This window comes from Saimiri boliviensis, chromosome 20 (assembly GCF_048565385.1).
Source record: "Saimiri boliviensis isolate mSaiBol1 chromosome 20, mSaiBol1.pri, whole genome shotgun sequence".
Taxonomy (NCBI): domain Eukaryota; kingdom Metazoa; phylum Chordata; class Mammalia; order Primates; family Cebidae; genus Saimiri; species Saimiri boliviensis.
In genome coordinates, this window is record NC_133468.1 from 9,732,091 (window position 1) to 9,748,923 (window position 16,833).

General features: G+C 39.9%; 1 protein-coding gene across 1 annotated transcript; it reads right to left on the reverse strand.

The window, feature by feature from the left end:
- Positions 1 to 823: 823 nt before the first annotated feature.
- C20H5orf47 (chromosome 20 C5orf47 homolog) lies at positions 824 to 12,630 on the reverse strand. Its single transcript, XM_003936192.3, has 5 exons — positions 12,270 to 12,630; positions 6,987 to 7,072; positions 5,454 to 5,553; positions 4,018 to 4,053; positions 824 to 1,158 (listed from the first exon to the last, which is right to left on the reverse strand). The coding sequence occupies exons 1-4, from the start codon at positions 12,601 to 12,603 to the stop codon at positions 4,034 to 4,036; spliced, it is 540 nt and encodes a 179-aa protein (XP_003936241.3). The 5' UTR covers positions 12,604 to 12,630; the 3' UTR covers positions 824 to 1,158; positions 4,018 to 4,033.
- Positions 12,631 to 16,833: the final 4,203 nt, after the last annotated feature.

Consider the following 16,833-nt stretch of genomic DNA (forward strand, 5'->3'; position numbering starts at 1 on the left):
ACAAGCCTCATTTTGTCTTTCCCTCCTAAGTTTCCAGTTCCACTTAAGACTTTGATTCAATTTAGGAACAGATATCACACCAGCAAAAAAGCAGAAAAACTGGCAGAGGTAGAAGTTGATTACTGCTTAATATTGAATAGAAAATAAGGTATTGTTAAACAATACTTCTAAATGATTTTCAGAATTCTAATCCTCTCATTAAAATAACATTTTGCAACATTAAAATGTGATTTATAAGTGAATTTTGTAAAACCCTGAGTTTACTCCTACTAGCTGTAAATATATGGAGAAAGAATCCATTTTTTCCCGCCTAAGAAAAAGTGCTCATATGGAAGGGTCACTGTGGTATCTGCTCAAAAAGCTTCTCTGCACTTTTTGTTAACAAGTAATGGTTGGGTTTTTAAAAATATTTTTTACATCTTCTGTCAAAAATTCATGTATGTGTCGCAGGCCTGATAAAAATCTTTAAATGTCAAAAACTAAAAAATAAATAACTTATCTATTACTTAGGGGCCTGGCAAGGTGAAAGAGCATCTCCTCTAATCTTTGCCCAAAAATGTTTCTAAAATACTCCATATTATAATATAGTCCTTTATAATATATCCATGTTATAAATGTATAAATTTGCTAATTTTCCTTAGGATAAAAAGATAGCTTAAATAATCATTAGCTTAGTTTTAACATCCAAAATAATTGTTGCTATGAAAATTCTAAGGTTTTTTTCATAAAATAATTGAGAAGTTTAGAGGAAGCCAAAAATAATTTAAATGAATCCAAGTTTAATTTAAAAGTTACATCTAAAAGAAGAGATGAACAAAGCAGCGATGGTAGACTCATTAATAAAAAGAAAAAGCTGGCAATTATGAAATTCATTCAATTACATTGGCAATTATAAAATTCATGCAATTACATTGATATGCTAATCTAAATTTTGAAAATAACACTTGCACGCATGTGGTAACAATATTTAACTAAAGGTATTATTAAGTTGCAAAGAAATACTATCAATTTATAAAGAAGGTAGTTTTTCTATTCGACTACTAAAGTCCCAATTCCAATAATGCACATCAAAATTAACAAATAATTAGGATTCATTTAATGTTTCATCTTTAGATTCTTCACAATCTTCTTTGGGAAACATCCAAGGATAGGTTAATCCTAAATTTAAAAATGACAAAATTGAATTCTTTTTAAGACAAAATATCATCATCAGTAGTCACTGAAAATTTTTAGCATTTCTAAGACTATAAAGCAAGACCTAGACATTCCCTGTAGTTATGATTTTAATGACTTTTACTTTCTCTTGTTGAACATAAAAAGTTTCCAACAGACTCAATGTGTATCTCATAATTTTCTTTTCCACTCCAACTCCTGCCAATACCCTTGGTGACTTCAACAGTCCCATTTACAAGAAACGTGTCACAGAAACACTGTATCACAGGCCTTCACCTCCAGGCTACTTACAAGCAAGGACATGGCTTAGACATTGTCATCACTGGAACTTGTGCTTTACCTCTAGGTGCTGAAACTTTTCAAATGTTCCTAAATGACATATTTTTATGCTCCGCCTTTTTATACCCCTATACTCTCACTAGATAAGGTCTCTGCCCTCCTTTGAACTCCCAATCCCTTGATCTCCTGCAAATTTCATTTGTCTCCCTCCTCAGCCCCACAATCATCTCTCTCATTACTCCTAAGTCCCTAGAATCCCTGACTCCGAAACTAAAAATTCCTCTTTATCCTCAGCATTGCCTGATACTCTGTACTCAGTCCTCTCCTCTCTCTCTTTCTTCACATTAAAGTCTTAATCTACATCTACTGTTAGAACTACATATGACCTTTATACACTATAGATATCACACTACCTCCCTTACAACAGTTCCAATTACTTGCTTAGCATTTTCACCTGGGTCCCTCACTATTACCTAAAATTCAACATGCCAAAAGTAAAATTCAGTACCTTCATTAAAAACTCATTTTATGAAGTTTACTCTCAAAACTCAGTATCATCTTATCCCCATACCTGATCATTCGCCTTCTCTCTGCACTCTCTACAACCTTCATTTAAGTGCATTTTACTTTTCATGTGGATGCTATTACAATCATATTTTCTTTTTCACCTCCTATTTCAACTCCATTCCAAATCTTTCCACAAATGACATCATATTCTTTCTAAAATGCAAATCTGATAGCTCCACTGCTTTAAAATATTCTATATATTTATAAAGAACAAGATATTTGCATACTCTCATTATCTTTCTATGAAATACTTATTGCAAAAGAAAAAATAGTAACTACAAATGGATAACAACATAACCAAGAGCTCCAAGTTAACATCATCAATAAGGGATCAGTGAAGATCATGTAACTCAAGATGTGATCCTCTGGAAAGTTATATTATATATACAACGTTCCAGCCAAAAAAATGCATAACATGAATCAAATCATGAGTAGTCATCAGAAAGCCTTGAGGAATTAGTCTGAAAAATGACTGGCCTGTATTCTTCAAAAATATCGATATCACAAAAGACAAAGAAAGGCTGACAAACTGCTACAGATTAAGGATACTGATGTTCAATTTCCTGAATCTGATAACTGTAATGTGGTTATATAAAAGATACCCTTGCTCTTAGGTTATACACATTGAAGTATTTATACACACAGAGAGAATAAGAATGAGCAAACAAATATGGCAAGATGCTAAAAAACAGTGAATCTTGGTAAAGAGTTTACTGGAGTACTTTGTATTAGTCTAATAATCGTTCTGTACATTTGAAATCATTTAAAATAAAAGGTTAAGAAAGTGGTCCATTTCTTCTTTCCCTACTGAATGAAGTACAAATCCTCAGCCCAAAATTCATGTGAGACTCTTTGATGTACTATCTCAATATACTTTTATACCTTTCTCAGGTTATCGTGTTAATCTTTATTCAAAGTACAGTATACATATCCTAATCCTTTTCTTGACTGCATGAATTTGTTCACTTTCATGTCTAAAACATACTCTCAGCTGGACACAGTGGCTCATGCCTGCAATTCCAGCACTTTGGAAAGCTGAGGCAGTAGGATCACTTGAGGCCAGGAGTTTGAGACCAACCTGGGCAACACAGCTAGACCCCCATCTATACAAAACAAAAATTTAATTAGCCAAGCATGGTGGTGTGCACTTGTAGTCCTATCTACTTAATAAGGTATGCTGAAGTGGGAGGATCACTTGAGCCCAGGAGTTAGAAGCAGCAGTGAGCTATGATCGAGTCACCATACTCCAGCCTGGGTACAGAGTGAGACCATGTCTCTTTTAAAAAAAAAAAAAAAAAAAAAAAAAAAGTAACTGTTAACTGTATGTAGATTTCAGCAGTGGTGACCCAAAAAAAATAAAAAAATAAAAAAAAAGTAATAGTAGAACAGCCTAAAGAAAATTAGAAGTACATGACCAAAGGTCAAGGGTAGGATGCAGATGTAAGGGTACTATACCCAGGAAGAGTAGTCGAAGCTCCAAAAATCTGTGAGTTATTCCAGAGTCAATATGTAAAGAGAGAACGGGACCAACAATTACTCCCAGGACAGCATTTGTTATTAGTTGGTAGCAAAGGTAAATATGGTTAAGTGAGGTAGGATGAGGGCCATGACACAATCTGCAGGACAGTAAGAAATAAAAAGCAGCAGTAGTAAGATAGTATTAAATATGACAGTATGTTCAAAGGAAAAGAGAATTAAGTAGAGGTATGAACAAAAAGAAGATTCTGCCCTCAGACTATACAACAGAAAAAAAAGAAGTAGAAGGAAAAACATGGACTACAGAGAGAGAATTTCTAAGAGCATGATGGAGATGGGGCCCAAATGAAGTTTTAAAGGTCAATAAGTATTTTAATGAGTGTCTATTGTGTGCCAATCATTGGATTTAAGAAAGAAAATAGGCTGGAACTACCAATGGTTATACAGTAATGTTTGGAGAAGGGAGGATATAGAAAGGAAGAGAAAAAAAATTACACAATTATTACCTAAATAGATTCTTACCAGAAGATAAGAAGATTCATCTTGTGTAATTTGAGTCTGCAAACAACATAAAAAATAAGGAAAATTTAAGTTGTCCTCCAGCACTGGTTTTTCCCATTAATAAATACATATTAAGGAATGAATATTGTAATACATTTTAGACATAATTATTAGCTTTATAAAGAAGTTCTGTAATCTAGTTTAATACTGTAATGCAAAATAATGAACTATATAAGGATACCTCTGTTTACAAGAGGCTGTTTATGGAAAACACAGCATATTATTTTAAGTTGTTAAATAATCCTTACAAGATCATATTTAAGAGAAGGTCTCTTGCTGAGGCAGAAAAGAACCCAACAGATTCAAAGTTATGCGCTGATCTGAATAAGCACTCAGAAATATGTCCAGGTTTTTTGCACATTGTTCTGCCTATTCAAACATCCTTTTAATTTAAGCTACCTCTGACTACTTTTCTTTTTCCTATCAGCCCCCTACCTCATTCTCCTTAAATGGATAAGAAAAGTGAAACAAATTATCACTAATTTGCCATTATTGTGGACAATGCATGCTACCACTGATGCAACATCATATGAACCATAAGTTTCCACTGCTTGCAAAATGGCATTCTGTTTTCATGATTATATTATGAAAATATTCTTCATGAAATTAAATACTGCAGGTTTACTGACTATGAAATAGAAGTTGCCATAGAATGACTATATTAGGAACTCACAGAAACATCCATAATAGCATGCGTATCAGCACATGCATGTTAAGGAAAGAAAAGTTTTGACTTTTCCATTCACATGGCATTACTAGTTACACAAATTTTATCCACCTTAATTTTTTGAAAATCCAGAACTACAAATTACTTTAATAAACATACTAGACTACATCTAATTTCACTCTAACCACAATATCAACTCAATATTGATGCAGCTTTAGAACACAGGTTTAATTCATGAGCTATTTTCCAGGAATGAAATAATGACATCAAGGCCATAAACCAAGGGCAGACTTTGTTAAATGCATTAAGTGGGACTGCAGCTTCCATGGAAAGGAAATGACTATAGGCAGTGACACAATGTGCAATTTCATATTGTAGTTAAAATGTTCTTCTTCATCAATACTGATGAGCTTTGTAATTTGTATTTTTTAATTGGCATTAAGATTCACATTTAACAGAAAAGTATGTCCCCTTTACTCAGTAAATTCCAGTCAGCATGCACCTTCTACACTCCTCCACTCACTCCTATACCTGTGCTCTCCTCTGCACTCACTGCTTGGAGGTGCTCTGTACTTCTAATATGATGAATAGTGAAAATATGGTAGCCTCATTTCTATAGTATACGTTACATGGGACCACTAAGAAAACTGCTGATCTCATGCAATCCCAGGATAACTGAACTGTTACAGAGGCCACTTGCTTTAATACAATAAAAACTGTGTTCACTTACTTTCACCGGATAATCTTTGGCATTTCAGCCTGTGTCTGTATTTTTCATTTTCTTCAAGCATTCTTGAAATGACTTTCTGTACTCTATTCCATACTAAAACCTTAAAAAGATAAGCACAGTAAAGGAATGCTGAGCAGAAAAGTAGGAATATATTTTCATAGAGGCAACTGGGAATGATTCAACTGTGTTGTATGTCAACTGATATCATTATTATAATACTAGCATTTAGAGAACTAAAACTTAAGTGTAATTGTTTACCCATGATCTGAATTATCTGTTCCCTTTTTCGAAATCCCTAGAATTTCCTCCCTGTAGTATTTAAATTAACTGTCCTGGATGAAGTTTCCTTTCAAAGGCAATATCTATAACGTCCTACCCAATTGATTCTAACACATTCCATTCTGAAAGGTAATTTTTAAAAATTGTGAATTTATATTCCAATGATTAAACCATTGGGAAATGACTTGATTTTTAAATGTACTTTATTCCAGTTAATAATTATTTCTCCTAGCAATAGTACTAGAGAGTATGAATATACTGGAATAGAAAGAATGAGGATTATGGAATCAAACAAATAGATCTAGGCTCAAATTCTGGCTTTGCCGTTTTCCAGTTGCCTGACATTTTGAGAGTATTCTAATCACATCTAGGAATAACTTCATACATCAGATTATAAGAATTAATGAAAAAATATTTAATACATATATAAAGCACGTACCCAGTATCTGGCACATAGTAATTAAAAGTAAGTATTGGTCATTGCTCTTTTCTCCTCACCCAAAAGGAACTGGTTCTCAGAAGACACATCTCTTAGTACAGTAGGAAAATTAGATGCTCACTCAAAATATATTTGGTACAAGAGTTATTCACTTCTAATGCTATTTTATACCATACAGACATCAAACAAACTCAAAGCTCAGAAGCAACACAATGTTATGTATCATTAACAACCAATAATTTCTTTAAACTGAATATAAACTATGCTGTGAGGTATAAACATACAGTGGCAATCAAAGATTCGCAGAGCATATGATCTTGAATATGTTCTAGACACTCAAATTGCCATGCCATTTGGACAACTAGCAGTGAGAACGGTTTAGCAGCAGTGGTTCATCCTTCTCAGATTGCCTGCTAGAAATATATTACATATTCCTTGTCTTTAAAAAGACCAATATAAATACATTATTCTTTTCTATGAAATCTGTGATTTTCTTCTTATACTACATTATATATCACAGTTTATTATAGTCTATGGAACATATATCATGCTTTGAAAAATCATCCAGTGCGGTTACATTTTGGTTAAAATGTGTTTTATACCTTCAAACACTGAAAGAACAATTCTTTATGGTTAATAAATATCTCCAAACTGAGTTCCATTTCTGCTGAATTACTTCTATTTTCTCATTTCAGAAAATTAAATTATTCAAAAGATGAAACTATTTTCACTGTCTTGAATATCTTTACACATTTGTATTTAGAGAGGATGATCTAAAATTCAAATAATGCTCATTCTCCTTTACAGTACTATACCTTTTTCTTTTTCTTCATCATTTTAGATGCTTCATTCAATGGTATGGGAAAATCAAACTTTTTAGCTGCATCCTTCTGGATTAAACCTAATTTTTAAGAAGAAAGTGAAAAGGTCAACATATATAAGAATTTACTATCTGAAAATAAGACCATATACATGTTTTTTGAGGTCTCTGGGAATTTTTACACTCGTTGTATTTCTGATCACCAGGTAATACTGGTTTACCAATTCACTAGTAACGTGGAAAACAACCAAAAAAAAAAAAAACTAGACATAATCTGTTAAGTACCTAGAAAATCATCAGCTAGTTCAGTCTTCCGTTTCTGATTTGTCAGGCTAGTCCCAGAAATACCAACAACAGAATGAACAAATACCAGATAACACATCTTGCTCCAGTCTATCCCTACAGGCTTCATTCTTCTAAGTGCAACTCCAGGCAGACGTTACACTTCCAACTACACAAACCTCGTGGTTCCTCGAATGTGTCTAATTCCTGACCCTTTCAGCACACGCACGCACGCACGCATGCACGCACACACACACACACACACACACACACACTGACACATCTCCCAGGCAAATTTCTTCCACTCGTTTTGTGTATTGTGCTGAGACTAGCTCCAGTGTATTTCATGGATTTCATTCCTGACTTATGTTTCAGATCTTTCTCCCAATCCTCTTTCCACCCACTCTGACCCACTTGTTCTAATCACTGCATCACTGATCCATACTCAGTGCTTTGCTCACATGTTTTCTCCACCTAATTTTCCTATATCAGCCCCAAGTGTAAATCTCATGGAGCTTCCACCATGATAAAGCCTTCCCTGATTCTCTCATTCCCCAAATTATTCACCACTTCCAAAGCATTCATTTGCACTTTCACAATAGCATTCACCATCTTCCATCATATATAAATTATAAATGTTTCTTTCAAGTTCTGTAAGGACAGGGAGCTGGCCTGATTTATTAGTCTTACTTGAAATGTTAGAAAAGTTGCTGCTCTGCCTACTCCTGAATCTAAACTTCAGTACATTTTCCAAACAGCTTACAAGTTTGTCTTCCAGAAGTGCGCCTGTCTCCAAAAACTTTTTCCACCATTCAAAACTCTTCAGTGACTATAAAAAATGAGTCTCCAAGGTATTCCATACTCTGGTCCAAAACTTATTTTCATTCAATAAATAGTACATGTCCACTGTGTGCTAGACATGCTAATCACCACCTTCCCTTCAAGCCATCTCTGCTCAATATGCCAGCATTTACTGGGCACTCATTCTGTGTCAAACACCGTGCTAGGCACTCTACACATATTATTTCATTTAATCTTTGCAGCAACCCTTTAAGATAGGAACCATTACCCCCATCTTACAAATAAGACCACCGAGAATAATAGTGATTAACTAACTTGGTCAATATTATCCTGCTGATAAGTGACAAAACTAAGGATTATGTCTTTCTGACTTCAAAGCCAATGCTCTTGATAACTCCCACTGTCCCACTAGTGATTTCTCTATACATGTCCCCCGATTGCCTGCATCTATGCCTCTTCTTTCCTTGAACTTGACTATCAAGGCCATTCTCAGCTCTTAACAACACTCATGTCTACTAGTTTATATTCCCATTATTCATGAATAAGTCCCTTGAGAGCAAAATACTTGTCTGATTTACCTGTGTCATGAATACCTGATCTAGTGCCCACAACACGATAGGTGTTAAGTAAATGTTACTGAATATATAACTCATCTTTTTATCCATGGAGGGTGACACATTTAATGAATGTCTACTTAACATTAAGGGCTGGGTATGGTGGTTCACGCTTATAATCCCAGCACTTTGGGAAGCCAAGGTGGGTGGATCACCCAAGGTCAGGAGTTCAAGACCAGCCTGCCCAACATGGTGAAATCCTGTCTCTACTAAAAATACAAAATTAGCTGAGCATGGTGGCACACACCTGTGGTCCCAGCTACTTCGGAGGCTGAGGCAGGAGAATCACTTGAACCTGGGAGGCAGAGGTTGCAGTCAGCCAAGATCACACCACTGCACTCCAGCCTGTGAGACTCTGCAAGACGTTGTCTCAAAATAAAAACAAAAACAGACATCAAATACACCCAACACTGAGTAAAACCTAAGCACTTAAGCACTTCTGGCTTGGTTTATTATAAGTCTACCCCAGGACACCCTTCCTTTGACTATATTCTTAGCTTCACAAGCACAGCAGGGTGGTCACTGACATTAGTGGCTCCATTATCCATCCAGTCACCCAGCACAGAGACTTCAGACTTGGCCACAATTCTCTCTTTCAGTAAGCTATACCATCTTGTCCATTCTGCCTCCACTGCCAGTGCCTTAGTTCAGGCCTTCACTCTTTCCACTGGACTACTGTAACTGCCTCATTAACTGTTTTCTGGCCTCCAATCTCTCCCACCCCCAATTCCTTTGTGGCAGGGGTAACACGATCAGATGCCAAGGAAGGAGAACTAGGAGGTGGGAATGGCTGGACCGAGAAGAAACTCCAAAGCACTTCCCAAAACCAAACGTCCACCAAAAAAAAGATCGTGGTCAGTGTTTGGTGGTCTGCTGCCAATCTGATCCACTAGAGCTTTCTGACCCAGAGAAACCCCTACATCTGAGAAGTATGCTCAGCAAATCAATGAGAGGCACTGAAAACTGCAATGCCTGCAGCCGGCATTGGTCAACAGAAAGGGCCCAATTCTCCACAACAACTTACCATACGTTGCACAACCAATGCTTCAAAAGTTGAACAAATTGGACTAAGAAGTTTTGCTTCATCCACCACATTCACCTGACCTCTCACCAACCAACTACCACTTCTTCAAGCATCTCAACAACTTTTTGCAGGGAGAATACTTCCACATCCAGCAGGATGCAGAAAATGCTTTCCAGGCATTCGTCAAATCCCAAAGCAGGAATTTTCATGCTACAGGAATAAAGAAACTTATTTCTTGTTGGCAAAAATGTGTTGATTTTAATGGTTCCTATTCTGATCAATAAAGATGTGTCTGAGCCTAGTTATAATGACTTAAAACTCAAGATCCAAAACTTCAAGTACTTTTGCACCAACCTAATAAATTACCAAAGTATTTAGTTCTGAAAGAATAGAAAACAAAATATATATTTTTCAACTTGAGATTTTTTTTTTTCTGTCTAACCTGCCTCTAAGTCAATCTCCCCTGTATAGCACGGACTAACTAAATCTGACCCTATCACTTTTTTAATTCAAAATCTTTTAATGCAGAGCTTCTGGGTAGCTGAAGACAATAGCAAGCAGGTAGTAATAATTTCCCCCCAAAAAGACCCACGCCCTCAGCATTACTTTAAGGCAAAGGATGCTGAAGCTGCAAAATAACTATAAGTAAAATGAAAAAAAATTACCATTAAATTGCAGTTCTATGAGGCCATATGCCCCAGACCTACAGGGGCTCTGGCCAGCAGGCAAGAGAAAATAGAAACACTAGAATAAAAATGCCTCAAGAGAGCTGGAGTGACCAACATTAAGATTAAATTCATTCTACATCTGAAAATACTAAAAAAATAACTAGGCAGATCAAAGTACAGACTATAGGGAAGAAATTTAAAGAGACAGACACAACACAAAATGCCAAGCATGCAATATAATGGAGACTCAGTTTAAAGTGGCAAGCATGATTTAAAGGAGCAGTCTTCCAGTGGCATGGTTTCTGAGGTGAAAAGAACAAAAAGGATGATAAATTAGGTCACAAGAAAACACTAGTAACATCCATAAAATGAAGACATCACAAACAATGCTCTTATCACAATGTAATAAACCTGAGTTTACTAGCAAAAATAAAAATAAAAATAAAAAACAGAGAAGCTCTGAAAACTTAAAAATTTAAACTCTATTAAGCAACTCTATGGAAAAGAGTTAAAAATTACATAATTTCTTTTAAAAGTAGTGATAATAAAAACACTACATATTGGAATCTATGGGATGTAATTAAAGTAGTGGTTAGAAGAAAATGCATTGCACTAAACACTTAATAACAAGAATAAAAATAAATGAATTAAATCTCCTGCTCACAAAAAAAGTGTAAGAAGAACAAAGTAAATCAAAAGAAAGTATAAGAAATAATAATATTAAAAGCAGAAATTAAGGAGGAAGAGACTAGAGAAACAAAATATCTAATTCATAAATCAAAACCTTGATTTTTCTTTTTTAGAGACAGGGTCTCACTCTGTCTCTCCAGGTTGAAGAGCATATCATAGCTCGCCACAGCCTTGAACTGCTCACCTTAGCCTCCCAAAGTGGTAAACTTACAGGTGTGAGTCCCTGTACCTGGCAAAAATCTTAGTTTTTTTTTTTTTTTTAAAAAAAACAAAATAGAAAAAATGTTGGCTAACTTGATCAAGAAAAAGAGAGAATGCACATATATACAGCAAAAGAAATAACAAGAGGGAAATAACCATTAAAACGCAAGAAAATGTTTAAACATCATAAGACACTATTTTGCAAATATCTATGTAAACAAATTTGAAAGCCCAGATGAAATGGATAAATGCTTAAAGAAATACAGATTACCAAAATTGACCTCTTAGAGTTAGGAAGCTTACACAGGTCAATCTCTATATAAAATATAGAGAAGCTCAAGAGTTTGAGACCAGCCTGGACAACATAGTGAGACCCCATGTCTACAAAAGATAAAAAAAGTAGCTGGGCATGGGGGTGCCCACCTGTGGTCCCAGCTACTCGGGAGGCTGAGGTCGAGGCTGCAGTGAGCCTGTGACTGGAGCACCACACAGCAGCTTGGGTGACACAGCAAGACCCCGCCTCAAAAAAAAAATGGCTTCCTGTACACAATAAGCATTTAAAGGGCATTACATAGAAAGAAATCCCATTTACAACAGCAAAGATTAAATATTTAGACATCAACTGATCAAGACATACGCAAAACCTGAGGCTGGATAATTTTTAAATTTAAGACATTTCCTGATTTAAACGTAGAGCTCATCCCTTTCTTAGCCAGGATGACTCAAAAGCATCCCGAAGTCAGTCCTCCAGGTCAGAGGTGCCAAGTCAACCATGTCACTCAGCTGGAACGGCAACGCTGCAGCCCAAAAGCCCCCGTGAGGGTGCCCTAAAGGCCCCGTTCGGCAACCCCTCCTCTTATGTCAGGGGCTCGTCCCAAGACCCCTGGGAATTAATGACAAGCCCCGCGCGCTGGCAACACCGCCTCACAGGAGAGCCGCCCCCGCCCTCCCCGCGCCGCAAGATGGCGCCCAGCAGGGCCGCCCGCCCGCCGAGACACCTGCACGCGCCGCAGGCCTGGTGCTGCTCCGCCCGCTCGATGTCCGCAGCTGGGAGCAGGAGGAAGAGGCAGAGGCCGCCACCGCCACGCCAGGGGCCGCGGGGACCCTGGGCCTGGAACTTGGGGTTAGCTCGCCGCCACCGGGGACGCCAGGCACCGCCGTTGCTTCTGTTGGCTTCTGGCGACAACCGGCCCCGGACTCCCGACCCCAAAGGCCCTGGGCTCGGCGGCCGCCCAGCTGCAGGACAGCACCGCACTGGTGGGAGCCAAAGCGCGTCACGTAGACGAAACGCGCCCAGTCCTGCGGCCGACCCCGGCTTGCCGCTGCCGCCATCGCAGTCTCTGTCGACGGCTGCCGGGCCTTCGGCAAACACTGTGCGCCACGCGCTGAGCAGCCGACGGTGCAGGTGAGAGGTGAGAGGTGAGGAGGTCAGGGCCGGACCACTGCAGGGGTGGGGAGGCAGGGGCGGGGCCGGACCGCTGCAGGGGTGGGGAGGCAGGGGCGGGGCCGGACCACTGCAGGGGTGGGGAGGCAGGGGCGGGGCCGGACCGCTGCAGGGGTGGGGAGGCAGGGGCGGGGCCGGACCACTGCAGGGGTGGGGAGGCAGGGTTAGGGCTGAACCACCCCGCAGGGATGGGGTGAGAGGGTTAGGGCCAGACCACCATGCAGGGTGGGACAGGGAGGTTAGGGCCGGGCTGCTGTCTGGGGGCTGGAGGAAGAAAGCTGGGCGTGAGGTGCGAGGGAGCTGGTCACTCTGTGGGCTGCAGGAGTGGAGGAAGGGCACACTACTGGGAGGTGAGAGGCCCAGGAGAGATGGAGGGAAGTAGGAGGAAGGCAGGTGGTAGGTTGGGGACGATGACGAGGTGCAAACCCTCAGAGGAAATGAGCTACTCCAAGAAGAGGGTGGGAGAAAGGGACGAGGTCACTACCAGGGAGACGCCCCCATGGTTGGGTGCAGGAGGATTTCCGAGTGAGGAGCCCACACAGGACTTGAGCAGCCTGGAGCTTCAGCCACGTGGCGTTAGGAGCCTGGGGAAGAACACAGAGCCCTTGGCTGCTGGAAGGTTCCAGTATGGCCTTGTCCTGGCAGATGGTGGGGATGGAGCAATTATCCACAAAGAGACACAGGGGTCTGAGGCCCAACCTGGTTCGGCACTGCCCAGCTGGGTTATTTGAACAAGGTCTTGTCTTGTCTTGTCTTGTCTTGTCTTGTCTTGTCTTTTTTTTTTCTTTTCTTTTCTTTTCTTTTTTTTCTTTTTTTTTTCTTTTTTTTTTTTTTTTGAGACGGAGTTTTGCTCTATCTCCCAGGCTGGAGTGCAATGGTGCAATCTGGGCTCAGTGCAACCCCCACAACAACCCGGATTCAAGCTATTATCCTGCCTCAGCCTCCCAAGTAGCTGGGATTACAAGGATGCACCACTACGCCCTGCTTTTTTTTTTTAAGTAGAGAAAGGGTTTCACCATGTTGGCCAGGCTGGTCTCAAACTCCTAACCTCAGGCGATCTGTCCCCCCTTGGCCTCCCAAATTGCTGGAATTACAGGCATGAGCCATTGTGCCCAACCACTTTCCTTCTCTGAGCCTCCAGTGTCTTCAAGTGTAAACTTGGGAGAACCGTATTGTGAAGATAAATCAAAGTATGGCATATATTCAGCGTCTGGCACACGGTGAGAGACAGTTGTCCGTTCAGGACATAACCTATGAGATACACATTGTAGTTTATTTACAGCATTTACACTTTACAATAGCTTTCCCTCTAACCCTTTTTTTTTTTTCTCCTTTGTCAGAGTCTGTCACCAGGGCTGGAGTGTAGTGATGCAATCTTGGTTCACTGCAACCTCTGCCTCCCAGATTAAAGCAATTCACCTGCCTCAGCCTCCCAAGTAGCTGAGACTACAGGTGCACACCACCATGCCTAGCTCAATTTTTGATTTTTTGTAGAAACAGGGTTTCACTTTGTTTCCAGGTTCAAACTCCTAGGCTCAAGTGGTCTCCTGCCTTTGCCTCCCAAAGTGCTGGGATTGCAGCCTAAGTTCTTAGTTTCAGTTATAGTTCCCATTGCTGGAATTTCCATTTCCATTTTGCTATGTTTTCTTATTCAGAATTTCTTCAGAATATTTTCTAAAATATGTTGATCAGAGTTATTGCCAATGCTATTATGGGACGCATAGAAAAAGACCTACTAGGGAAAAAAAATGGCAAGTGGGAGTCAGGACTAACTTGCAGCTCCCACTCAAATGAACAGAATAGCATGTGGTGACTCACACCATGAACTTTTGCTCCAAGAAATACTGCAGGAACATACCAGGAAAACTGACAGAATTCACAAACCCTTTAAAAGAAGCGGCTTTCTGCCACAAACTCTGTGAGACAGCCGAAAAACTATGAGTGCCCAAAGTGTGAGGGGGGAAAGTCCACCTCCATATACACATCCTCACTGGGAAACCTGAAAATCCAGATACAGGAAAAGGATATAACCTTACGTAGAGCTGGAATGAATGTAGGGAACTGAGCAAAATATAAAAGTAGAAGAAGCAGCAGAAAGAGCCCTCAAGGTACTCCTGGTTCCCGGGGAAGCGTTTCTGACTTTCTCTCACAGGGGTCCTTGGGGAGGGCTGCCAGTGGAATTGGGGAAGGATCACAGGGAGAAGGAAAATTCCAGCTGAACTTCATAATAATTTCAACCAAGCATGAATTGTTAAGGGCAAAATCCAGAGGGAAGGAAGAAGGCAAATAGGAAGTGCAGATATGAGCACAGAAGCTGCAGCAAGCAGAGCGGGGCAAAGCCTCAAACCCCCGCTGCCTGCTTTCTCAGTGGGGAGGCTTGTAGTCTGGAGCAACATCTCAGCCCTGCTCACTGGCTGCCAGGATATAAACTTTGCTGTTGGTGGGGCATGGAGAGAGTGAGATTGGCCTTGGTGGCTGCATGGAAGCTGAGTGAGGCCTCAGCTTTCCCCAACTTCCCTGGCGACCTGTATGATGTAGCAGAGGTAGCCATAATTCCCAGCTCCATTGTCCCGACAACTACACCCCATCCCCACAGCAGCCACAGCAAGCCCCCACCCAAGGACAGCCTGAAGCTCAGACATACTTACCCCTGCCCCCACCTGGTCTTCTTTCTCTACTCACCCTGGTAGCCAAAGACAAAATACTTTAACCCGTGGGATCTCTTTGACCCCACCCATCACCTGAGAAGCCCAAATCCTTATCAGGGTGACTTTAGGGCAAGCTTGTATCACCCCACATACTACGACAGCTGATGCTCTCTTGAAAGTGCCATCTCCTGGCCAGTGGCCAACCAACTCATGTCATTATGGCAACTCATAAAATAAAAACCCTTTTCCAGAAAGGAGAAAACAACAGCTAATTCCACTGCCTGCAACATCCTGGATAACCAGACGTCCTCAGTCTGTCCATGTGACAACTTCACTGCTAACATGACCAGCATTCAAAAAAAACCAGCACACTAAACAAAACTACAGGCAAGGACCCTCACCAAGGACCCTCACCAAGGACGCTCACCAGAGCATATGCTGGCATCCACAGCTGAGAGACCTGAAGATGGATCACATCACAGGACTCTTTGGAGACACCGAGCCTGGTAGCTCAGCTGGGTGGCTAGACCCAGAAGAGCAATAACAATTGCTGCAGTGTGGCTCTCAGGAAGCCCCATTCCTAGGGGAAAGAAGAAAACACCACATTAAGGACATACTCCATGGGACAAAAGAATCTGAACAGCAGCCCTTGAGCCCCAGATCTTCCCTCTGACACAGTCTACCCAAGTAAAAAGGAACCAGAAAAAAATTCTGGTCATATGACAAAATAAAGTTTTTTAAATGCCCCCAAAATATCACACTAGCTCACCAGCAATGGATCCAAACCAAGAAGAAATCTCTGAATTGCTAGAAAAATAACTCAGAAGGTTGATTAGTAAGCTATTCAAGGAGGCACCAAAGAAAGATGAAAAACAACTTAAAGAAATTTTTTAAATAGTACAGGATACGAACAAAGAAAACTCCAGAGAAACAGACGGCATAAATAAGAAACAATCACAAATTTTAGAAATGAAAGACACAGTGAAAGAAATGCAAAATCCACTGGAAAATCTCAACAATAGAATCAAACAAGTAGAAGAAAGCACTTCAGAACTCAAAGACAAGGCTTTTGCATTAATCCAACCTGACAAAAACAAAGAAAAAAGAATTTAAAAAAAATGAACAAAGTCTCCAGGAAGTTTGAGATTATGTTAAATGACCAAATCTAATAATAATTGCTGTTCCCAAGGAAGAAGAGAAATTTATAAAAGTTTGGAAAACATATTTGAGGGAGTAATCAAGGAAAACTTCCCTGGCCTTGCTAGGGATCTAGACATCCAAATACAAGAAGCTCAAAGAACACTTTGGAAATTCGTCACAAAAACATCACCTAGGCAGATAATCGTCAAGTTATCTAAAGTCAAGATGAAGGAAATAATATTAAGTGCTGTGAGGCAAAAGCATCAGATAACCTTCAGAGGGAAGCCTAGCAGATTAACAGCGGATTTCTCAGTAGAAACCCTACAAGCT

Bases quoted from the DNA above. Each gene is read 5' to 3' on its own strand.
- C20H5orf47 (XM_003936192.3), bottom strand. From the start codon at position 12,603: ATGGCGGCAGCGGCAAGCCGGGGTCGGCCGCAGGACTGGGCGCGTTTC. The intron at 7,073-12,269 runs GTGTCTCGGCGG...CTTAAAAATTAG, and splicing joins CAGGCCTGCGGCGCGTGCAG to GTTTAATCCAGAAGGATGCA. The intron at 5,554-6,986 runs GTATAGTACTGT...TATCTTTTTAAG, and splicing joins TGATGAAGAAAAAGAAAAAG to GTTTTAGTATGGAATAGAGT.